Source organism: Macaca fascicularis, chromosome 7 (assembly GCF_037993035.2).
Source record: "Macaca fascicularis isolate 582-1 chromosome 7, T2T-MFA8v1.1".
Classification (NCBI taxonomy): domain Eukaryota; kingdom Metazoa; phylum Chordata; class Mammalia; order Primates; family Cercopithecidae; genus Macaca; species Macaca fascicularis.
The window spans coordinates 67,353,985-67,380,230 of NC_088381.1; the positions used below are offsets into that span (position 1 = coordinate 67,353,985).

General features: G+C 39.7%; 1 protein-coding gene across 11 annotated transcripts in view; it reads right to left on the reverse strand.

Moving 5' to 3' along the window:
- ADAMTSL3 (ADAMTS like 3) overlaps positions 1-26,246 on the reverse strand; it is a 406,645-nt gene that overhangs the window by 284,279 nt on the left and 96,120 nt on the right. For all 11 annotated transcript variants that reach the window (XR_012415261.1, XR_012415259.1, XR_012415260.1 and 8 more), the window contains exon 4: positions 2,188-2,315. Coding sequence is in view for 7 of the 11 variants with exons in the window: in XM_073996528.1 (XP_073852629.1) it covers positions 2,188-2,315 (128 nt within the window). In the remaining 4 variants the exon portion in view is untranslated. The remainder of the gene's footprint in view (positions 1-2,187; positions 2,316-26,246) is intronic.

The window sequence follows — 26,246 nt, forward strand, 5'->3', positions numbered from 1 at the left end:
CAAGAAATCCCAGGGAATTTGGGAGGGCAAAGGCAAGTTCTCAGAAAATCCATCAAAGTGCTCACAACAGTCAGCTTACGACACTTGCCAAACAGAGAGCACCAATACCTGCTCTCAACAATAAAGTCAACTAAGAACTCTCCTGCCTCCCTTTCCTCTCCTTTTACCCAAGTCTCCCCTTCTGAATACGAGTGGAAAAGATGGAAGAAGTTGAGCAACTGCCCTTCCTTACCTGCAGCCTTTTTCATCAACAGCAGGGCCCAGTTAGGAAACAGAAGACAGAAACTCACAAGCATTCTGGAGATATATCACTTGGCAAAATTATGTTCCAAGCAAAATCAAAGAAATTTTTTAAATGAACTAAATAATAAATATGTGAACATTTTAGTTGTATGACAATAGGATGAAAGTGGTTATTCATGGTCCTTAATATAGTCCTCTAAATTGTTTTTAACAAATGCAAGTATGTACTAGGAAAAACAAAAAGACCAATGCAGATAAATTCCATTCCTTTCCCACTCTAACCCTACCACTAATTGCAAATTATTCAGACTTCTCAGACTTGAAGTTTGGAAAGAGATGCCAAAGTTCTCCCTTCCCCACTCATTTCCAGGCTGGAAACTTCTCCCCCATGTGGCTGGCCAGCAGTGGGAAAGAACTTACCCTTTACATAAGAAGCCCCCTGGCTGGGCATGGTGGCTGACGCCTGTAATCCCAGCACTTTGGGAGGTCGAGGCAGATGGATCATTCAGGTCAGGAGTTCAAGACCATCCTGGCCAACATGGTGAAAACCCATCTCTACTAAAAATACAAAAATTAGCCAGGCATGGTGGCAGGTGCCTGTAATCCCAGTTACTTGGGAGGCTGAGGCAGAAGAATTGTGTGAACCTGGGAGGCAGAGGTTTCAGGGAACCCAGATCCCGCCACTGCACTCCAGTCTGGGCAACAGAGTGAGACTCCATCTCAAAAAAAATAAATAAATAAAAGTCCCCTCCCCTTGCCCACAGGGTGTAGCTCTCCTACTGCAGCCTCCTTGGCAGAATAAATATATCCCAATACAACATGATACTCCATCATTCTTCCACACAGCATGACACAGAGTACCAGGGCCTGTATCTCCTCACTAAGGTGGAAATATGGGGAGGCAGACGTAACACTTTGTCTTTGCAAGAAAATCCCTGGACTTAGTTCTACAATACTTTACTGAAGCTTCCATGCTCTGAGTTAGAACTCACCCTAGGGGAATGCTACTATAGTACCTCCAGCAGCCTTCCCATGCCTTCTTGAAGTAGACCAGTGAGTCTTTCTTCTCAAAGGCCACATGTACAGTCCCTCATCTGCCCTGCTCTGCATTGTCTCAAGAAAACTGGAGGACATACTTGGTCACTGTTTAATGTATGGTAAAACAGTGACCTCAATGAAATACAAGCTCGAGCCAAAATATGCTCTCCCTGCATTTCTACTCTATATCTGGAAGCTAATTGGCAAAGGCCAATTTACTCTTTTACCTAACAATATCCCAAATCTGAAGATGACTGACATAATCTTGGAATCTTCTTTTGTACAAGACTACAACGTCAGATTCCATCAATCTGGGTCTCTGTCTTACCTAAGAGCTGATGCAAAATCCTTGACTGGGAATTAAACTGTCCCATAAAGAATTACCTTCCAGTGTCTCAAAAACAATGATAAGCACAGGCTTATTACAAATTTACAGGTTTTTAAAAATAAGCTGATTTTACATTTTTGCAAATGCTATTTAACATAAACATATCTAAAATGTGAAAATAGAACTTGCATCATGTTCTTAATCAATGGGTTGCTCAGAATAGATGAACAAGAACTGGATTAAGTTGCAGCAACCCAAGGGCAGAACTCAGAAGACTTGACCTCTTGCCCCAACTCTTGACAACTTTAAATCAGTGACTTAAGGTGCCAGGATTTCCTTTCCTCAAAGCCCAAAGTGTCTGGTGCTCCTGGGTCCTGTGCGCAACATGGTCACACCCACGCAAACGGGATCATTGCTGCTGAAATATGTGAACCGGAGGTTGACTCATATTTAGACAAAGGAAATGTTATACCATTATCACAGTACATTCCAAAGCCAAATAAAGTTCTCTCTCCTCTCCACCCATCCAGAGGCACTGACACATTCCACATGCAGGAGCAAGTGAAGCCACCACTGACCTTCCGGTCAAACATCTCCGTAAAGAATATGATGCTCCTCCCCCGCAGGTCCGGGAGCAGTCACTCCAGTCGCCCCAAGCATCCCAGTTGCCATCTTTGTCTTCATCTGAATGAGTGTTTCTTGAGGTCTAGATGTTAAAAACAAAACAAAAAACACACACACACAATAAATTTAGACGAATGTGGTAGAAATATCCCAAAGTTTCCCCAGTTATTCCAGAGTCATCTTTTTTTTTTTTTTAATTGAGAGAGAGTTTCAATCTTGGCGCTATCTCGGCTCACTGCAACCTCCCCCTCCTGGGTTCAAGTAATTCTCCTGCTTCAGCCTCCTGAGTAACTGGGATTACAGGCGCCTGCCACCATGCCCAACTAACTTTTGTATTTTTAGCAGAGACAGGGTTTTGCCATGTTGGCCAGGTTGGTCTTGAACTCCTAACCTCAGGTGATCCACCCGCCTCAGCCTCCCAAATCCAGAGTCATCTTCTAAGCTCTTCACAAAGACCAATGCTACCGAAAAATGCTTTGCTTTGGAATGATCGCATTAAAAAAAAAAAGACAAGTTTATATGAAAATCAGTTGACACATACATGCCTTTCCATCTTAAGAAGGTTTTGTGGAGATGGCTTTTCAGCTCAGTATTATATCTGAAATTTTATCAGTCCTGAATTTAAATAAGTTGGCTAAATATCAATTATATTATTCTGCTTTCTAACTTACATAGCAGGGACCCCACTTGAGCCTAAACCCCGTCTACTAAAAATACAAAAATTAGCCAGGTGTGATGGTACGCATCTGTAATCCCAGCTACTCAGGAGGCTAAAGCAGGAGAATCACGTGAACCCAGGAGGCGGAGGTTGAAGTGAGCCAAGATTGCACCACTGCACTCCAGCCTGGGCAACAGAGCAAGACTCTGTCTCAGGAAAAAAAAAAAAAAGAAGAGCTCATGAGTGAATGCTGGCTTGCTTGTGCGTCAGGCAGACAGGCGGTAACTCCCAAGAAACCTTGCATAAGGTTTTGTGGAACCTCCATTCATAGAAAACAAATAAAACAAAGTCATACAAACATACTTGGCCAAGTCATGAAGGTTTCGAATCCAAGAAAATAGCAAAGAGTCAATTATGAGTACAGTTTGGTTTAACTGGTCTCCTAGACTTTCCACCAATGACTTAATTCAGAATACTACAGAGAAGAGGGGGAATTACAAGTAAAAAGTACATAGATAGATGTAGGTATAGACGTGAAAAGAAATGAAGCTTATTATTAAGTTACAAAACTTTATTAAGGGGCCTAAAATATACTTGAATAAATGAAGAAACAACCATAGCCCTGAATGAGTAGACTCAATACTGTAAAATGCTACTTCTCTCCAAGATTATCTATAAGTTTACAGCAAGTCCCATCAAAATCCCCAAAGAAACATTTTTTGAAACATAACAAATGATTCTAAAGTTCATATAGTGGCATAAATATCTTTAAGAGCCAAGCAAGGTTGGGCGTGGTGGCTCATGTCTATAATCCTAGCACTTTGGGAGGCTGAGGTGGGTAGATTTCCTGAGCTCAGAAGTTTGAGACCAGCCTGGGCAACATGGCAAAACCCCATCTCTACTAAAATACAAAAAACTAGCTGGGCGTGGTGTCACATGCCTGTAGTCTCAGGTACTCGGGAGGTTGAGGCACCAGTATTGCTTGAACCCGGGAGGCAGAGGTGACAGCTGAGATTGTGCTACTGCACTCCAGGCTGGGTGACAGAGCGAAACACTGTCTCAAAAAAAAAAACAAAACAAAACAAAAACAAAAACAAAAAAAAACTAAAAAGTTGTAAAAGAACATAGAAATACTATATGATCCAGCAATCCAACTTCTTGGTATTTATCCAAAAGAATTGAAATCAGGATCTCGCAAACAGATGTTTGCAATAGCCAAGACAATGGAAGCAACCCAAATGTCCATCAACGGATGAATGGATAAACAACATGTGGTATACACACAATGAAATGCTATGGAGCCATTAAAAAGAAGGAAAGTCTATCACATGCCACAATATGGATGAATCTTGAGGACATTAGGCTATGTGAAACAAGCCACTCACAAAAGACAAATACTGCATGGTTCCACTTACATGAGGTATCTAACATAGACTGACTCATTGAAGCACAAAGTAGAATAGTGTTGCCAGGGACTGGGGTGATGAGGAAATGAAGAGTTACTGTTCAATGGGTATTAAGTTTCAACCATGCAAAATTAAAAAGTTCTAGAGATCCACTTTTCAACATTGTACTTATAATTAACAATACTATACCATATGCTTCAAAATTTATTAAAAGGGTAGATCTCATGTTATGAGTTTTTTTTAATGCAATTAAAAGAACTGTAAAAGAAGTAAAATGAGAGGAAAATTGTCTCAATTAAGAGTAGAGAATTGGCACAGCAATAAACAAATGGACATATTAAATTTAAAAAAAGAGTACAGAAACAGACCAAGTATAAGGACATAGTATAGCACCACAAATCAACATGACAAATGTTCTGTGGGCTTTTTGTTTGTTTGCTTTGTTTTTGTTTTTGTTTTTGAGATGGAGTCTTGCTTTGTCGCCCAGGCTGGAGTGCAGTGACGCAATCTCAGCTCACTGCCACCTCCGCCTCCCAGGTTCAAGCAATTCTCCTGGCCCAGATTCCCAAGTAGCTGGGACTACAGGCACATGCCACCACACCCGGCTAATTTTTTGTATTTTTAATAGAGACAGGGATTCACCATATTAGCCAGGACAGTCTTGATCTCCTGACCTCATGATCCACCCGCCTCAGCTTCCCAAAGTCCTGGGATTACAGGCGTGAGCCACCGTGCCCAGCATGTTTTGTGTTTTTAAAAATCATAGATAACTTCTTCATAGAATATACCAAAATAAATTCCAGATCCATTAGAAATTTATGTTAAAATACTGAAACTATAAACTATTAGAAATATTATAGATTAATAGATTAATCTTGGTATATACCTATACCAATAGTTGTATATAGGAAAGACTATCCTATATATAGCAATAAAAGTAGAAATTATAAAGGAAAAGACTGATAGGCTTAATTATATTAAAATAAAAACACATATATCATTTTCTATCTCTTCTCTACAGATAAAGCTATAGGCATAGGCATATATATGCAAAACATACTAGTAAAAGAACGCGTACATAGGCTGGAGGTATATAGGCTGGAAACATAGCAAATTAGCTCTAAGAATGGAGGAAGTAGGACTAGGAACGAATGTTGTTGGGAAAAGACAGGAAATGAACTTCAACTGAACGTTTAATTTTCCCTAGTCGCCCCCAGAATATGATAAATTGTTAAATGCCAGTTTTTTTACTATTTGAACTTTCATGGTTTTTGAAATTTCCATTTTAAAAATATTGGGGTGGGGAAAAAGACAATCATTAGATAATCATATTAAATCTATACCATTTTTCATACATGTAAAGTTTGTACATGCATAGGGAGAAGAGTGAGAGGTTAATTAAAATGTTACAGTTGCTACCTCTACATGTGAGGGATTTGGGTGACTTTAGCATATTTTTTTTTATTGCTGTTTCTCTGCATTTTGTAGTCTTTTCTTAATAAAACACATCATACCTTAATTAAAAACAAGGAAGCAAACAAACAAAAACCACATATTCTTGGTGTACAAAAAAGTTCAAGTCAGACAGAATTTAATAGGTAAGTTCTAAGCTGCAGAACAGCAAAGTTTATGAAAGAAACTGACATACTAATAAACTGCAGCATGTGACTGAACTAGATATTGCACAGGTTTCCTTAAGCCCTTAGGCAAGTTACCTCATCTAACCAAAAAAAAAAAAAAAAAAAAAAAATTAAATTAAAAGAGGGATCTGTGGAAAGGACCTTCAAAAGTGAAATGAAGAAATAATGACTGGAAGCAAAGAGGGGGTTTTCCAATAATTTTCACTCAAGTCTCACTGGTCAGCAGGCTTTATGGCTTCTTGCCAAGCTACCTATTTATAGCACAGTAAGCAGTCCTACTAGAGGCAATATTTCAGTAACAGTCAAGTGAAACGAAAGGATAAATATCTGGTGACTGATCAAATCTGTCATCAGGAATAGGGGCTAATTAAACCCATACTATTTACTGTTCTAATTAGACCACTGTTCAGTTCAATTTTCTATAGTAAATGTCACCAAACATAACCGTGTCCTGTCTATAACATAATAAAAAAATAAAGTTTTAATTCACAAAAAATACAATAAGCAGTTTAATACATTCATCTGGACTTTTAGGTTGGGTAAGTCCAAATCATTTAGGTAAATGTTTAAAATATACACAGCTGAAATTGATTTTTCATTTTGTCACTCGATATACCGAAAGGTTGAATGTGAAAAGTTGAAAAACATCATTATATATATTTTTAAATGAAAGTTGAGAGTTTTTGCAATACCATTTTAATTTGTTTTTATTCCCACTATCCCATCTGTTCAGTTCATAGTTAGAATCAGGTTTCCTTCCACAACTTCTCTACCTTAACTTACAAAAAAAAAAAAGAATCTTGATTCTAAAATAACTAAAATAGGCATGTTATAGTGGAAGCATTTGGCTTCTCTGATTGGATAGGTAAGATATTTTTCCTTGAAGAAAGTAGAGCACGAATGGCACCTCAAGAGGGGTCCTTGAGTTTTTCTCCTCTCCTCAGCCAGGAAGATGGTTGGATTTTGTTTTGAAACTCCAATGCCGTCTCCAGCAGCCAGCCCTTCTGCCTCTTGATTGTTATTATTTCTCTGGAGAGTAATAGCAATAATATCCCAGATTTCCATCCAGTTATGCTCTCTTCCCTTTGATCCTAGCAGTGTAATGATAACACACACATTCAGAAATAACTCCACTGAAGCAGAATGAAGCACCACTTGGGCCACTGCTGAAGATGTATGTTTGTGTCATCTTCCTTGCAGTGAAACAGAACCTGCTTCCCTGGAGCTTCCATTCCTCTAGAGCAGTGGACAGAGTCTTGATCCTCTTCTACAGAAGAGCCCTTCTCAAGCTTTCTGAAAGTCTCCTAGTTCCTTCTATGTTCCCAGATCCTTTGCAACTGTGTTTTCTCTTGGCACACATCGAAATTTGCACATTTTAAGTCTTAAAATGTAGTGCCCAGAATACAACACTGAATCTAAGAACACAGACTATACATTGCACCTATGATCCAGGTTTCTTTAGATAAAACCTAAGTTTCCTTCTTCTCTCCCTCCCTCCAATCCTTCCTTTTTCAGCCAGCCCATTTGTTGGAATCTGCTCTGGAGACAGCGTCACATAATGGTTAAAAGCTGTTTGACTCTGAGTTTCTTAAACTTTCCAAAACCCATCTGTGAAATGGAGATGATAATCTTTACCCAAACAAGATTTAAATAAAATAACACATATAAAGTATAGGCAGCATCTCCACGAATGCAGTTGGTGAATATCTCAGTAAAGGTAAGCAATTTATTTTCTTCTTCAAACACAATGTCTTTTTCAAAACAATGATGGGAGAGCCAGCTTCTCTCCATTTGTACTTATGCAAGAGTTAACATTCATCACTACTGAATTTCCTCTTGTTTGTTTTGGCCCAGAATACCAGCCTGTTGAGATCTGTTTGAACCCTGATCCTGTCACCCTATCTATGAGCCACTGTGCTCAGCTCTGCAGCTTCCATGTCTTCACCCAAGTCCCTGATAAACGTGCGGGACATAGCTCTCTAATCTTACAGCATTCCATTAATGCATATTTCTGCTTTTTAAACTAGTAAGCCGACCATAATGCCAAGTAAGCAGCCAACTAATCAGACTTGGAATCTGTGAACACAGTTTAATGTTACAATAAAAATATGAACCAATACCAATTACCGTCATCAAATGTCAGGAGGCAGAAAGGTTTGTGGGGAGGGAAGAAATCAGCCACGAGAAGGAACTGGATCCGGCAGGGTGGAACCTGTATTCTTGAGCTGCATGGTGGTGGTAAGCCTCCTGAGAGAAGAGGTATATAGCAGCCCCAAATTGGTTAGCCCCAGTTCTGAAGGTTAATGACAATAAAATACAGCTGACTGATATCAGCTCAATCTTTGGCCTGATTGTAACCCAGGTGAATGTCTGTGTTTGTCAGTTGAGTATAGCTGCTGCTCCCAATTCCCCCTGTTCAAACATCTCTTTAGGTTGTCTCAAGTAATCATTTAAATTCCATGTTGTTATTATTTTATATGGTAAGTTGTTATGTGGACCCAATCCAAGTTTGTGTCCATCAATATCATATCACTCTGTGACCCTGTCTGGGGCCAGAATCTGAGGCAGAGCATGGAAGAAGAAGACCTGAACAACTTTGTCCTACATAATTCAGGCACTGTTAATCATTATTAATGCACAGCATGAGTACTGCCTGCCAGTATTTTTCCTACCTTCTCTCTAACCTTCTCAACAAGTCCTTTAAGATAGATATCACTATCCCCATTTTGCAGGTGAACAACTGTGGCTTTGAGAACCATGTGTGTCCAAGGCTCACCTATAATTTCTTTTATTTATTTTTTGAGACAAAGTCTCACTTTGTCACCCAGGCTGGAGTGCAGTGGCACGATCTTGGCTCACTGCAACCTCCGCCTCCCAGGTTCAAGCGATTCTCCCACCTCAGCCTCTCAAGTGCTAGGATTACAGGCACGTGCCACCACACCTGGACGATTTTTGCATTTTAGTAGAGACAGGGTTTCACCATGTCGGCCAAGCTGGTATTGAACTCCTGACCTCAGGTGATCCACCGACGTAGGCCTCCCAAAGTACTGCGATTACAGGCATGAACCAGTACGCCCAGCCATCATCTATAATTTCTAATGTCATACAATGAACATGTATGATTTTACAATAAAACATCTAATAAAAGTTATTTTCTTCTTAAAGAAGGGGCCCAGGCAGAAGCTTTTTCTGTCTTACCCCAGACAAAGCCTGCTTTTTCCTTATGGACATCTGTGTGTTTTCCCCACTGATGCTCCACTTCCTTTCATGACCAGGAATCCAGTCAAATATAGCAGCCCAGCTATCATCACTCAGTTAGCATTTCGCCTCTTGGATCAAATACATCTGCTGCTGTGATCTGCTTGACCACAACATTCTTTCGATATCTCTATGAAGTCTTTTACTTTTTTCCCCCTCTATATTGCAAGCAGAGCTACACTTCTGCTTTTCAAAAGCATCTCATTTTATCTAGGTTCTTTCATGAGGAATTCACATTCCTGACTGATGTTCATGAACTCACATGCATTCGTTCATTTTCTCACACAAACTATAACAAGAGCTTGCTAAGTTCAAGGCTCTGTGCTCAGTGCCCTGGGAATACAAGTGTGGATCTGGTCCTCAAGTAGCTCACAAGTCAACAAGCATCAGGTGAGAGGGACAAGGGCTGTGGTGAGGCAATGGCAATCCTTGGTTGTCAAGAGCAACAGACACAAAGGGCCCAGAGGGAGGAGACCCTGAAACAGAAGCAATTTGTACCTTGGTTAGGAGAGCTGGGATAGACTTTCCACTGAACATACCAACCCTGCTGGAAGCACAGGCAGCACCTCATGTATCCCTATCACCTTCTTCCGTATGATAGGTTACATGTGAGTCCTTATTTTGTGCTCACCTCTGTTTTCTAATTGTGATAGAATTACAAACACTTTTTACTTTCTTCTTTTATGATCATCTATAATTTCTAATGTTATATGACAAACATATATAGTTTGCACAATAAAACACCCAATAAAAGTTCTTTTTTTAGGGAAAAGGAAAACACTAAAGGGAAAGCTATGAAAACACTTCCAAAGAAGCAATATGCACTTTGTGTTGTTTGGTTCAAACTATCAGGCTTAAAGATCTCTTAGGAAATCATATTTTCCTAAGTAAAGCTCTAGCTGGGGAATATGTTGGATGAAAAATTCCAAAAAAGATATTGTTTATTCATTATATAATAGGGCTGGTAAAAGTCAAAAATATTGTAGGAATAAGTATGTTCACCATCTCATAAAGACTCGAGTACTGCTTGCCTTTCTTAGATCCCCAGGCATAAATCAAATCATAAAATATTTTCGTGACAAGTTCTTAAATCTATGACTTATAATGAATAGTACAGTTCTACTAGTCTTGCTAAAATGTTAGTAATTAAACACAGATTTCACATATAAGGTCACTTATTGGAAATGCTATATTAACAGCTCCATATTAAAAACAACCCAAAATAAAATGAGTTCCACTGGGGTATTACTTCCCAGACATCAAATAAATGTTCATTCCACTGTTACCACAAAGGTTATTTAAGGAGATCTCAAATGACCCAGATTTAGTTAACAGTAAATACATTATTTCAGGTTAATACTACCTTAAGGTCTTTAACAAAAGAAATTTTAAAATATGAATTGGGTAAACGGCATAAAAATGTCACTCAAGCTGTCACACAGACTCAACAATTCAGTCTGACCAGGATATATTAAACACCCATACATCTAAAGTTGTGTGCTAGGTACTATTCAGAAATGCTCCATACCTTGTGTGTTTCACGTCTCCCTTCTCCAGTCCATTCTACCCTCTACTGCTCCAAAATTCATTATCCTGACAGTTGATGGCCTCTAGGATTTGGTTGACACATTCCTAGTCAAAGTGCTCCTAATTATTTTACCACCTTTAAAGCCCTTCACTAATTCCTCAGGACATACATTCTGCCTCTTTAGGCTGTTTGTGCCCTATCCTACCCTTTGTCCAGCTTCATCTCTGGTGGCTCCTGCTTATACCACATATGCTGAGCACACAACATTTTTCATTATTTCACAGACACTAACACACTTGCCAATCCTGCTTGGGAAGCATTTTTGAAACACGCTATTTACCAAGGTGGTGGACAGCGTACAGGGAAACCATGAAGCCTGGTGCCAGCCAGATTCTGTGGATCTGATGATTTTCATGATCTGCCTTGGCCCTGCAAGCTAGATGGGGCAAGGGCAGGCAGGGGCTGTGTATACAGGGCTGCCTGAGCAGAGCTAAGGCCTTCAGTTGAGAATCAGAGCCCATAGCAACCCACAAAGAGAGCTGGGGAAATAAACACACTTCTGTCCTCCCTCTCTCCAATCCCCCTGCAGTGCTTGTTATTGGCCAAACCCAACCAAGAGCCAGAGGGCAAGGGAGACCATTGATGCTGTCCATACAAGCCAGCTTCCCAGTGGGTGGAGCGCGGGGCAGGGAAGGGTGGAAAGCGGATCTGGAGGGCAAAGAGAAGCTTTCCAGCACAGTAATTTATTGACTCACTGGAATATTTTTAAGCAGAGGAGTGACTTAGGCAGATTGTATTTTGGAAAAATTACTCTGGCAGGAGTATGGGGAAGGATTGAGGGAGTAAAGCCTCACATCAGACAGCACAGCTAGAAGGCCACTGACATGCAAGAGATAAGAGACTAGACTAGATTTACCAGTGTCTGGAGGAGGAGAGCATAGATGCAAAGTTCAAAGGTGATAGAATCAATAGGTGCTGGCAGCTGACCAGACACAGGAAGAAAGGAGATGCTAGAATGACTCCCAGGTTTCTGTATTAAATGATTTGTGGCAAATGTCAATTTTATCCAGGCTTCCCAAGCATCCTCAAGCCCACCCTTGAGGTAGGATTCTCAGCACCTGTATGTACAGAATATGAGCAGTTTACCTGATAATGGTTAAGATAAAGGGGGCAAGCTGTTGGTCTCTGGGAAGAATCTGGCCTTGCAGGTCCAATTTTTTAAACAATGATTGTATACTCTGCCAAACGAGGCCCTAAAAATAATTATTTGTTAAGGTTTAAATATACGAAGATTTCACATAAAAATGTAGATGTCTGAGGCCTAGAGTGAGACCCTGTCTCAAAAAAAAAAAAAAAAAAAAAAAATCTAGATTTCTGACCTCAGGAAAATAAAAGAGGAAAATAAAATAAAATTCGCATCACAGCATGGCAATAATTAAAACTAAGTGTGGCCATCCCATTTTTAAAGGGCATGTGGCCTCTAATATGCCCAGTCCCCATCCAGCCACTGTGAGGACTGATATTATCTTCCTGGCCTCTGTAGATCAAACTGGGAGCTTGTTGGTGACAAATGACTGTCAGCTTGAAAGTAAATCAAGTCCGGGTGCGGTGGCTCATGCCTGTAATCCCAACACTTCAGGGGGCTGAGGTGGGTGGATCACTTGAGGTCAAGAATTCGATACCAGCCTAGCCAACATGGTGAAATCCCATCTCTACTAAAAAAATACAAAAATTAGTCAAGCGTGGTGGTGTGCACCTGTAGTCCCAGTTACTCGGAAGGCTGAGGCACGAGAATCACTTGAACCTGGGAGACAGAGGCTTCAGTGAGCTGAGACAGCATCACTGCACTCCAGCCTGGGTGACAGAGTGAGACTCCATCTCAAAAAAAAAAGTAAATCAAAAGACACGTATATTTATAACTAAGATTCTTCACAGTATTGCTATAGAACATCATTATTTTCCAGAAGTAAGAAACATACATACAACATGTAGCTTAAAAATAAAACAAAGGGCATTTGGTTGTTGCTATGGTCTGAATGTGTTCCTGGAAATTTATATGTTGCAAGTTGATCACCAGCGTGATAGTATTAAGAGGTGACGCCTTTAGGAGGTGATTAAGTAATGAGGGTGGAGCCCTTAGGGCCCTTATAAGGAGCTTGAGAGATTTAGTTCCCTCTCTTCTGCCCTTCCACCACGTGAGGACACAGCATTCATGCTTTCTAGAGGACATGACAACAAGACACCATCTTGGAAGCAGAGAGAACAGTCCTCACCAGACACCAAACCTGCCGGTGCCTTGAACTCAGACTTTCCAGCCTCCAGAACGTGAGAGAATACATTTTTGTTCTTTACAAATTACCCAGTCTCAGGTATTTCATTATAGCAGCACAAATTGACTAGTTGTCTTTACTGCACGCTAAGATCAGAGTGTGTCCTCAGAAGAAGAATATAAGTCATTCCATGATGCCCAGTGTCTAAACTCTACTCCCTTTCTACATGTGGACTTTGCAGTATTTCAGACATAAGATATTAGTGTATTTAAGAATCATATTCTGGCTAGATGTGGTGGCTCATGCCTGTGGTCCCAGCTACTCAGGAGGCTGAGGCAGGAGAATCTATTGAACCCAGGAGGTGGAGGTTGTAGTGAGCCGAGATCACGCCACTGCACTCCAGCCTGGTGACACAGTGAGACTCCGTCTCAAAAAAAAAAAAAAAAATCATAATTCTGGAAGGTACCTATGGCTAGCACTAACACACAGGAAACCATGAGCCCTGCAGGAGACCATTTAAGGAATCACATGGGCCACATCTCCAGTGACAACTCCCATACAAACCAATATCTTGCGTGACAATATCTAGGTTATTTTTCCCTATTAATGCAATCAGTGTTCATACCTACCAGACAAGTAACTTGTTCTTTTCTTTTCTAAGAATCATAATCAGGTCCTCTCAGATTGCAGCAGGAGACATGCAACATTCAAATACAATGAGAGCTTTGTTTCATATTGACTTTATTTTTGTTAAAAATAAATTCTTAAACATAAAGATACTTTACATGATGGAAGATTTAACAGGATATTATCTATGCTCTTGGGTTAGTTATCATGAAGCATATGTAACACAACATCAGGTAAGATTGAAAAGAGATAACTGTAGGTTGCCAAATTTAAAAGTCTAATGGAGAGGAATGGTGGGCTAGATAATATAGATCAACCATGCCATTGAGGACAACTACAAAAGCAAAAATGTCCTCCAGGAAATTAAAGTAAAATAAAGAGATTGTCAGACAAAAAGATAATTCATCTTCAGCAGACCAGTCTCAAAGAAAATATAAAACGGTGTTTTTAAGATTAAAGGAAGCTTGGAGATGATGAAAGAAATGAAGAGCAAAAATAAGAATGGTAAACCTGTGGGTAAATTAAAAGAAGAGCAACTGTATAAAACAGCAATTGTAATGGATTGTGGAGTTTTAAATATCTTTATGGAATTAACATATCTGACAATGACAGCCTATGAGTCAGAAGACAGATAAATGGCCTTAAAGTATCCTAAGGTCCTCGTATCCATCCGTGAAGAAGATAAAAGAATCAATTAATATTCGACTTTGATAAGTCAAGGATAGATGTTTTAAGCTCTAGAGTTACCACTAAAAAAAACAGAAAAGAGTGTATGAATTCCAAATTAATGTATATGGGGAAAGATATAATAAGAAAACACATTCAATCCAAAAGAAGGCAAAAATGAAGAGAAAAAGGAATGTAGACAGATGGATAAATTTTAAAAGCTCATGGTAAAATGGAAGATTTAAATGCAAATATATCAATTATATCAATTACATTAAACCCAAATAGAATAAATCACCAATTAAAAGACAGATTGTCAGGATAAAATTTTAAAATTCAGTTATATTCTGTTTAAAAGAGACATTCCTTACATATAATGACCAGAAAGATTAAAAATAAAAGATTGAAAAAAATATATACCATAAGACTAGACAAAGTAGACTTTAAGACAGAGAGATGCTACATACTGTTGGAAGTTTGATTTCACTAGGATGGAACAAATTCTAAAAGTGGATGTACCTAACAACATAACTGCAAAACATATAAAGCAAAAACCGACAGACTGTAAGAAGAAATAGAAAAATCCATAATGATGGTGGGAGGTTTTAACACAACTAGCATTAATTTATCGAGCAAGTGAAAAAAATCAATAATGATATAGAATATGGAAACAATTAAATTACAAATTGAAACTATGTAACTGTATAGAAAGCTATAACTAACCATCTCAGAATATATATTTTTTGTATTTATGAAATGTTTATAAACATTTATCATGATCTGGGCCATATAGAAAAATCTCAAAAATTCAAAGGATTGAAATAATTCAAGTTTTTTTCTCTGACAACAAAGCAAAAAAGCAAGTTTAAAACTAGAAAATGTCCAAACACATTCCATAGGTTAAGAAATAAATCACAATGAAAATTAGAAAATACTCTTAATGAATGAAGATGAATATATTACATATCAAAACTTGAGTAAAGCAGCTAAAGCTATGCTTGGAAGGGGATCTGTAGTTTTAAATGCACATGTTTGAAAAGAAGAAAGATGAAAAAAATCAATGATCTTAAACTATTTCAAGACATAGAAAAATGACAACACATACAACTCAAAGAAAGTAGAAGAAAGAAAATAATAAGGATGAGAAGAGCAATTATGAAATGGAAAACAAAAATATAAGCAAGAGGATCAACAAATAAAAAAAGACTAATAAAATTAAATTCCTTGGCAAGACTATGAAAGAATAAGACAGAGAAAAGTCCCTAAAAATGAATTTTAAGAATGAAATGTGGAATATCACTGCAGATTCCACAGGCCCTAAAATGATAAGAGGATGAAAAACATCTTTATGTTAATATATTTCAAAATTTAGATGTAGGCCGAGCTCCCTTGCCCTAAGGCAGGACAAACTCTTCTGAGTAATTTACCCTCCAGAGCTGCCACGGGATAGTCAATGGCTGAGATTCACCTCAAATCCCATCTTTGCTGTGCTCCTTCCTGTCTTTCACTTCCCTCATTTCCTTTTTGGGTTCTACTGGAATAAATCACTTGGATACCAATCTTCATCTCAGATCTTCTTCTTAGAACCCAACCCAAGAAACTTATTAAACTATGTGCATGTCAAAACATCGATTTAAAAAAATATTGTTGGCCAGGTGCAGTGGCTCATGCCTGTAATCCCAGCACTTTGGGAGGGCAAGGTGGGTGGATCGCGAGGTCAGGAGATCGAGACCATCCTGGCTAACCTGGTGAAACCCCATCTCTACTAAAAATACAAAAAGTTAGCTGGGCGTGGTGGGCAGGTGCCTGTAGTCCCAGCTACTCAGGAGGCTGAGGCAGGAGAATGGCATAAACCTAGAAGGCGGAGGTTGCAGTGAGCAGAGGTCATGCCACTGCACTCCAGCCTGGGTGACACAGTGAGACTCCATCTCAAAAACAAAAAAAATACTGCCATTCAAAAATGATAAAATATTAACATGAGTTACTTCTGGGTGTGGGTACACATGAGTTTATTATACTAGTCTCTGAACTTTTCTATTTCTCTATTTTTCTAATTAAAACAAAAAAAGGAAAAATGTGGATCAGAAGAATTTCTGAGATGTTCAAGCAGTGAAAACAAGTAACCTGCAAGAGGAAAGGTCTGGCTTCTCCACAACAACATCTAATGCCAGAACACAAGGAAGCAGTGCCTACAAAATCCCACAAGAAAAAAAATCACCCAAGAATATTAAAACTACCTAAGCTCTATTCAAGAATAAAAGCACCTCATCAATATTAAAACCTTTGTGCACGAGAGGACACTATTAGCAGAGTGAAAAGGTAATCCACAGAATGGGAAAAATATTTGAAAATAATATATCTGACAAGAGGTTAATCTCCAGAATATATAATGAACTCTTACAATTCAGCAACAACGAAAAAAGAAATAGCCCAGTTAAAAATTGGGCAAAAGACATGAATAGATATTTATCCAAAGAAGATATATAAAAAGTCAATAAGCAGATGAAAAGGTGTTCAACATCACTAATCATTAGGGAAATGCAAATGAAATACCACTTTATACCCATTAGGGAAACATAAATGAGATACCACTTCATACCCATTAGGATGACTATTATAAAACAAACAGGAAAAAAGTTAACTGTTAGTGAGTGATATGGTTTGGCTGTGTCCCCAACCAAATCTTGAATTGTAGCTCCCATAATTCTCATTCTATTGTGGGAGGGAACAGGTGGAAGGTAATTTAATCATAAGGGCAGGTCTTTCTTGGGCTGTTCTCATGATAGTGAATAAGTCTCACAACATCTGACAGTTTTATAAAGGGGAGTTTCCCTGCACACATTCTCTCTTTGCCTGCCACCATGTAAGATGTCCCTTTGCTCTTCCTTCCTCTTCCACCATGATTGTAAGGCCTCCCTAGCAATGTGGAACTGTGAGTCAATTAAACCTTTTTTCTTCATAAACTACTCAGTCTTGGGTATGCCTTTATCAGCAGCATTAAAATGGACTAATACAGTAAATTGGTACTGATAGAGGGGGACGTTCTGCTATAAAGATACCTGAAAATGTGGATGCGACTTTGGAACTGGGTAATAGGCAGAGGTTGGAACAGTTTGGAGGGCTCAGAAGAAGACAGGATAGTTTGGAACTTCCTAGAGACTTGTTGAATGGCTTTAACCAAAATGCTGATAATGATATGGACAATGAAATTCAGGCTGATGTGGTCTCACAGAGATGAGGAACTTGTCAGGAACTAGAGCAAAGGTGACTCTCGCTATGCTTTAGCAAAGAGACTGGCAGCATTTTGCACCTGCCCTATAGATTTGTGGAATTTTGAACTTGAGGGAGATGACTTAGGGTATCTGGTGGAAGAAATTTCTAAGCAGCAAGGCATTCAAGAGGTTACTTGGGTGCTGTTAAAAGCATTCAGTTTTAAAATGGAAACAGAGCATAAAAGTTCAGAAAATTTGCAGCCTGAGATGTGATAGAAAAGACAAACCCATTTACTGAGGAAAAATTCAAGCCAGCTACAGAAATTTGCACAAATAACAAGGAGCCAAATGTTAATCACCAAGACAATGGAGAAAATGTCTCCAAGGAATGTCACAGACCTTTGCAGCAGCACCTCCTGTCACAGGCCCAGAGGCTTAGGAGGAAAAAAATGGTTTCATGGGCCAGGGCCCAGGGCCCCCCTGCTGTGTGCAGTATAGGGACTTGGTGCCCTGCATCTCAACCACTCCAGTTGTGGCTAAAAGGGGCCAAGGTACAACTCAGGCCATGGCTTCAGAGGGTGAAAGCCCCAAGCCTTGGCAGCTGCCACATGGTGTTGAGCCTGTGGGTGCAGAGAAGTCAAGAATTGAGCTTTGGGAACCTCCACCTAGATTTCAGAGGATGTACGGAAAAGCTGGATGTCCATGCAAAAGTTTGCTGCAGAGAGAGCCCTCATGGAGAACCTCTGCTAGGGCAGTGAAGAAGGGAAATTTGGGGTGTGGGCCTCACACAGAGTCACCACTGGGGTGCTGCCTAGTGGAGTTGTGAGAAGAGGGCCACCTTCTTCCAGACCCCAGAATGGTAGATCCACTGACCGCCTGCACCGTGTGCCTGGAAAAGCTGCAAACACTCAATGCCAGCCTGTGAAAGCAGCCAGGAGAGGGGCTATACCCTGCAAATCCACAGGGACAGAACTGCCTGAGGCCATGGAAGCCCACATCTTGCATCGGTGTGACCTGGATGTGAGAGATGGAGTCAAAGGAGATCATTTTGGAGCTTTAAGATTTGACTGCCCCACTGGGTTTCAGACTCATATGGGGCCTGTAGCCACTTTGTTTTGGCCAATTTCTCCCATTTGGAATGGTGTATTTACCCAATTCCTGTACCCCCATTGTATTTTGGGAGTAACTAACTTGCTTTTGATTTTACAGGCTCATAGGCAGAAGGGACTTGCCTTGTCTCAGATGAGACTTTAGACTGTAGAATTTTGAGTTAATGCTGAAATGAGTTAAGACTTGGGGACTGTTGGGAAGGCATGGTTGGTTTTGAAATGTGAGAACATGAGATTTGGGAGGGGCCAGGGGTGAAATGATATGGTTTGGCTGTGTCCCCACCCAAATCTCAAATTGCAGCTCCCATAATTCCCACGTGTCATTGGAGGGATACACGGGGAGGTAATTTAATCATGAGGGCAAGCCTTTCTTTTGCTGTTCTCATTATAGTGAATAAGTCTCACAACATCTGATAGTTTTATGAAGGGGAGTTCCTCTGCACAAATAATCTCTTTGCTGGCCACCATGTAAGATGTTCCTTTGCTCTTCCTTTGTCTTCTGCCATGAGTATGAGGCCTCCCCAGACATATGGAACTGTGAACCGATTAAACCTCTTTCCTTTATAAATTACCCAGTCTTGGGTATGTCTTTTTCAGCAGTGTGAAAACAGACTAATACAGTGAGGATGTGAAGAAATTAGAACATGTGTTCATTGCTGGTGGGAATGTAAAATGGTGCAGCCACTGTGGAAAACATTATGGTAGTTCCTCAAAAAGTCTGATGTATTACTATATGATCCAGCAATTCCACTGCTGTGTACGTACCCAAAAGAATTGAAAGCAGGGGCCAGACACAGTGGCTCACGCCTGTAATCCCAGTACTTTGGGAGGCCAAGGCAGGTGAATCACCTAAGGTCAGGAGTTCAAGAGCAGCCTGGCCAATATGGCAAAACCCTGTCTCCACTAAAAATACAAAAATTAGCCAGATGTGGTGGCGGCACCCATAGTCCCAGCTACTCAGGAGGCTGAGGCACGAGAATCACTTGAACCTGGAAGGCAGAGGTTGCAGTGAGCTGAGATCATGCCACTGCACTCCAGCCTGGGCAACAGAGTAAGAATGTCTCAAACAAAAAAAATTGAAAGCAGGGACTCAAACAAATGTTTGTACCACTTTGTTGATAACAGCAGTATTCATAAAATCCTAAGGGGGAAGACAACCCAAATGTTCACTGACAAATAAGTAGAGAAGCAAAATATGGTATATACATGCAGTGGAATATTATTGAGCTGGAGAAAAGAATGAAATTTGGGCACAGGCTACAACATGGATGAACTTTAAAGACATTATGCTAAGTGAAATAAGTCAAACACAAAAGGATAAATATTGTATGATTCCACTTATGGAGTGCCTAGGGTAATCAAATTCATAGAGATAGAAAGTAGAATGGTGGTTGCCAGGGACTGGGGGAGGAGAGAATAGGGGGTTATTATTTAATGGGTATAGTAGGTTCAGTTTTGCAAGAGGAAATAAAGTTCTAAAGATGGATGGTGGTGATGGTTGCACAACAATGTGAATGTACTTGATGCCACTAAACTGTACACTTAAAAATGGTTACAATGGTAAATGTTAAACAATATATACTTTACCACAATAATTTTTTTAAAGAGTACAGGCAACACCAAGGTGTTCAAATGTTAAAAAAAAAATTGAAAAACTCAGTAAATAGAGCCTTTCTTTAAAAAGGTGATGATGAAATCCAACCAGCTAGGAGATGATTCAAAATTTTTACAACAGGATTATAAAAGTCATGTGAAAGGAAAGGTGGTGAGCATTTAATCCATTTAAACATTAAACTTTGAATCAATAACAGGAAAATTTAGGTTGCAGAACATATACTATATTAAATTAGCATATATAATAACATAACTAATATAGATCTGGAAGATGAATGGAAGAAAGTTGTAGGAAATCAAGTACCATTGACTGAAATTTAAATATGAAACTTTAAAATGTAGTAACGCCAATCTCCTCACCTTTTGTGATAGAGGTATCTTTAAGGAAATAATTTATTCTGCTGTCATTGAACATTGATCTCAAGTTTAGCAAATCCTTCAGTTTTATTTAATTTCCTTATCATCTATTAAATTCACATAAAATTAAATATTTTTAATTTAAAATGGCATGCATCATGTAATGGCATTTCTATAGCACTATGTCTGTTTATTTATCTTATCCAAAACCCTATTTGTGTATGTGTATGAAAATGCTTAGAATGCTATTGACCACATATGGACACTAGTTACTTCTAGAAAGTAGGATGTAGGGTATTTTGTAGTTTTCTTTGTACCTCTTCCAAACTGCTGGATTTTTAAAACAACACTTAACATTTTTAAAATGTTAATTATTCTGACAAATAAATCAATCCAACTTGGGTATAAAGAAGTCATCTCACTGTGCCTTCAAAACCCAAGGCCTAAATCCGGGTCTCTCCAGTGAATGCTTGCCAAGAAGCCTGTCTTGGTGGCTGGCATTCCTGTGAGCAGTATTTATGGAAACGGCCTCAGGGCATCCCAAGGCAGATCGAACAAGGCCTGCAGTCAGATGCTACAGATTATTAACTTCCAGCCTCACATATTTCAACAAATGTTCTAGAATGGTGCTTTTCTGTCAGACAGTTCTGTCCCCCTGGGAACATTTTGAGATGCCTGGAGACATTTATGGTTGTTGCAACTGAGGAGAGGGAGGTGCTACTGGTGTTAATGGGTAGAGGACAGACATGCAGTGCCCAGCACAGTCCCCACCACAGAGAATTACCTGATCTAAAATGTCAACAGTGGTGAGATGGAGAAACCTGTTCTAGAGGATGTGTGTCCACACAACCAAACCTCTTTACTCTCATGATGACTTATGAAGATAAAAATCCTTTCTAAATCATTATGACAACCACATGTTATTAAAATCCTCAACCTTCAGATAAAGTTAAAACAATGCAAACTGCTTCACTTTCGTTGTGGATGTAATGTTTTTCATCCCTTCCAAGAAGGTTCCTATAGATCACTTTATATATTTTCTTGCTCTCCATTTACAACCACAAAATAACCATACGAAGCTCTTAATTTCAACATACCCCAAACCATAATCAAAGCATTTATATTTGACAATCCACAGTGGGCTTCTCTTTCCAAGAAAAAAAAAAAAAAAAAGCATAGTTTTTCAAGTTTAATGATATCAAGTTTTTTAAAAAATTCTTTTTTGACTTTTCTTAGTGATTTACTTCCATCCATGGTTAGCCATTTCACACAGAAAAACAGAGTTGTGCCAACGACTCATCAAGAATATTACCCAGACCACATTTTAGGGGCATAGGCTTTAAATAAACTCCCACAAGAAATATTATTTGACAGCTACTAAAGTAAGTAATGAAAGAAGCCAGTGCATTGTTTCTATCTCATACCTCTCCTTCTGGGATTGGTTGGCAGTCTGCATGCTCTGGACCACCTGCAGGGGTTGTGTTGCCCTAGGTGAAAAAAGAAAACTGGGACAGAGAATTCTGCACACCTGAGACCAGTGGCACAAAAAATGGAAAAGCTGACAGCAAAATCCCAATTCCTTGACTAAAAATGGTAGGTGAGTCTCCCTGGTTAGGTAATAATGGCCTCATGTAGATGACTGCTGCATGGTTCAGAACCCTAACCATTCAGACCATCAAGTCTTCAGAAAGGTAGCCAGGGTTTTGCAGGTTAAACAGTCAGAAGTCACTTACCAACTCAACAGCATTCACCAAGCCCTATTTAGTAGCTGCCCTCAAAAAGGTTAATCTCACTGGAAGATAAAGGAAAACTCGTGACTGCAAGCAGGCAATACACACTGAAAGAACAAGGAAGGACAACGACTCCTCAGCCTGTGAAGTCAGGGCATAATTCTCAGGAAAGGAGTCAACTGAGCTAAATCTTGATGGATGAGAGAGTTGAACAAACCTAAAGGCGAGCATATGAGCAAACAGTCTCTATAATTTTGGCAGAGGAAAAGAGAAGAAATGTTTGTATAAACTTCAGTGGATTGTAAACAGAGTTATCAAAGAAATATAGTAACTTCTACAGAGCTGGGTCATTTAAGTTATATTGTTATCTACTTTCTTCATACGATCTTAAATTTACACTAGCCACATTTGAAGAACTTGTTGTGCACAGTGACTAGTGGTTACTGTATTAGATATTGCAAATATAGGAAATTTCCATAATTACAGAAAGTTATAATAGACATTAGAAAGATATAAGCAATTTGGAAATAAAGTCACAAAGTTGAAAGTAAAGCCAAAAACTTTCTTGGGAAAGAAAGTGTGTGTGTGTGCGTGTGTATGCATAAACACACATGCACATTCACTTTAAGTATGGATGTAAAATAGAACTACATATTAAATTAATCATTTATTAGATTTAATCATATATTTCATAAATTTTAGTAATATCCAGTATGGGATTTTTTAAAAACAGAATTCAAATTTTCAAAATCACCATAGAGAATAAATTCAAGCAATTTTGGTCTATTACAGCAAAGTATCAAAAATAAAGAAAATGCTAAGGCTATACCAAAAAAAAAAAAAAATGAACATGATAAAGGAATAAACTGAAAATAACAGAAGTAAGAAGAAATACAGACCAAACAGAGCATCTTCTCTTTTTAGCACTTTTGTCTTCTATACTACTGATTTGATTTTCTACAAAGCCAGTTTTGCTCTTCATTCTCTTTTCTTTTCATTTTGTTGTTTTCGTAACACTTAATATTTTCTTCAATTGCATCAGTAGCCACAGCAAATGGTATTTAAAATGTATTGTTTCTCATAATAAATTGCCTTCTAAAAATTCTCTCTTTACCTCTTTAGGGCATACGTTGTTGTTATGATGCAGAATCTTTTCACATTTCTCATGCTACTATTGATGATTTTTACTTCTTGTCAAAGAGCAATCTATTCTAGGCTGGTATTTGCCCCCCAAAATATTGTTGGTGGATTCTTGTTGGGTGGAAAACTTTTTACTCCTCACTTGAACACTGTGGGAAATTTCTTCACACCTGGGGTTAGCAGATGAATGAGGACCAGGTAGTGAATCAAGATGAAAGTAATTCCGGGGGGGCGGAGCAAGATGGCCGAATAGGAACAGCTCCAGTCTCCAACTCCCAGCGCGAGCGACACAGAAGACCGGTGATTTCTGCATTTTCAACTGAGGTACTGGGTTCATCTCACTAGGGAGTGCCGGAGGATCGGTGCTGGTCAGCTGCTGCAGCCCGACCAGCGAGAGCTGAAGCAGGGCGAGGCACTGCCTCACCTGGGAAGCGCAAGGGGGAAGGGAATCCCTTTTCCTAGCCAGGGGAACTGAGACACACAACACCTGGAAAATCGGGTAACTCCCACCCCAATACTGTGCTTTAAGCAAACAGGCACACCAGGAGATCATATCCCACACCTGGCCGGGAGGGTCCCACACCCACGGAGCCGCCCTCATTGCTAGCACAGCAGTCTGTGATCTACCAGCAAGGCAGCAGCGAGGCTGGGAGAGGGGAGGCTGGGGGAGGGGCGCCCGCCATTGCTGAGGCTTAAGTAGATAAACAAAGCTGCTGGGAAGCTCAAACTGGGTGGAGCTCACAGCAGCTCAAGGAAACCTGCCTGTCTCTGTAGACTCCACCTCTGGGGACAGGGCAATAACAAACACAGCCGAAACATCTGCAGACGCAAACGACTCTGTCTGACAGCTTTGAGGAGAGCAGTGGATCTCCCAACACGGAGGTTGAGATCTGAGAAGGGACAGACTCCCTGCTCAAGTGGGTCCCTGACCCCTGAGTAGCCTAACTGGGAGACATCCCCCACTAGGGGCAGTCTGACACCCCACACCTCACAGGGTGGAGTACACCCCTGAGAGGAAGCTTCCAAAGCAAGAATCAGACAGGTACACTCGCTGTTCAGAAATATTCTATCTTCTGCAGCCTCTGCTGCTGATACCCAGGCAAACAGGGTCCTGAGTGGACCTCAAGCAATCTCCAACAGACCTACAGCTGAGGGTCCTGACTATTAGAAGGAAAACTATCAAACAGGAAGGACACCTACACCAAAACAGGAAGGACACCTACACCAAAACCCCATCAGTACATCACCATCATCAAAGACCAGAGGCAGATAAAACCACAAAGATGGGGAAAAAGCAGGGCAGAAAAGCTGGAAATTCAACAAATAAGAGCGCATCTCCCCCTGCAAAGGAGCGCAGCTCATCGCCAGCAATGGATCAAAGCTGGACGGAGAATGCCTTTGACGAGATGAGAGAAGAAGGCTTCAGTCCATCAAATTTCTCAGAGCTAAAGGAGGAATTACGTACCCAGCGCAAAGAAACTAAAAATCTTGAAAAAAAGTGGAAGAATTGATGGCTAGAGTAATTAATGCAGAGAAGGTCATAAACGAAATGAAAGAGATGAAAACCATGACACGAGAAATACGTGACAAATGCACAAGCTTCAGTAACCGACTCGATCAACTGGAAGAAAGAGTATCTGCGATTGAGGATCAAATGAATGAAATGAAGCGAGAAGAGAAACCAAAAGAAAAAAGAAGAAAAAGAAATGAACAAAGCCTGCAAGAAGTATGGGATTATGTAAAAAGACCAAATCTACGTCTGATTGGGGTGCCTGAAAGTGAGGGGGAAAATGGAACCAAGTTGGAAAACACTCTTCAGGATATCATCCAGGAGAACTTCCCCAACCTAGTAGGGCAGGCCAACATTCAAATCCAGGAAATACAGAGAACGCCACAAAGATACTCCTCGAGAAGAGCAACTCCAAGACACATAATTGCCAGATTCACCAAAGTTGAAATGAAGGAAAAAATGTTAAGGGCAGCCAGAGAGAAAGGTCGGGTTACCCACAAAGGGAAGCCCATCAGACTAACAGCAGATCTCTCGGCAGAAACTCTCCAAGCCAGAAGAGAGTGGGGGCCAATATTCAACATTCTTAAAGAAAAGAATTTTCAACCCAGAATTTCATATCCAGCCAAACTAAGTTTCATAAGTGAAGGAGAAATAAAATCCTTTACAGATAAGCAAATGCTCAGAGATTTTGTCACCACTAGGCCTGCCTTACAAGAGACCCTGAAGGAAGCACTCAACATGGAAAGGAACAACCGGTACCAGCCATTGCAAAAACATGCCAAAATGTAAAGACCATCAAGGCTAGGAAGAAACTGCATCAACTAACGAGCAAAATAGCCAGTTAATATCATAATGGCAGGATCAAGTTCACACATAACAATCTTAACCTTAAATGTAAATGGACTAAATGCTCCAATTAAAAGACACAGACTGGCAAACTGGATAAAGAGTCAAGACCCATCAGTCTGCTGTATTCAGGAGACCCATCTCACACGCAGAGACATACATAGGCTCAAAATAAAGGGATGGAGGAAGATTTACCCAAACAAATTTACAAGAAAAAAACAAACAACCCCATCAAAAAGTGGGCAAAGGATATGAACAGACATTTCTCAAAAGAAGACATTCATACAGCCAACAGACACATGAAAAAATGCTCATCATCACTGGCCATCAGAGTAATGCAAATCAAAACTATAAAGCGAGACTCTGTCTCAAAAAAAAAAAAAAAAAAAAAAAAAAAAAAAAAGATGCTGCATCAAAGGGTTAAGGTTTCTATATACAGTTT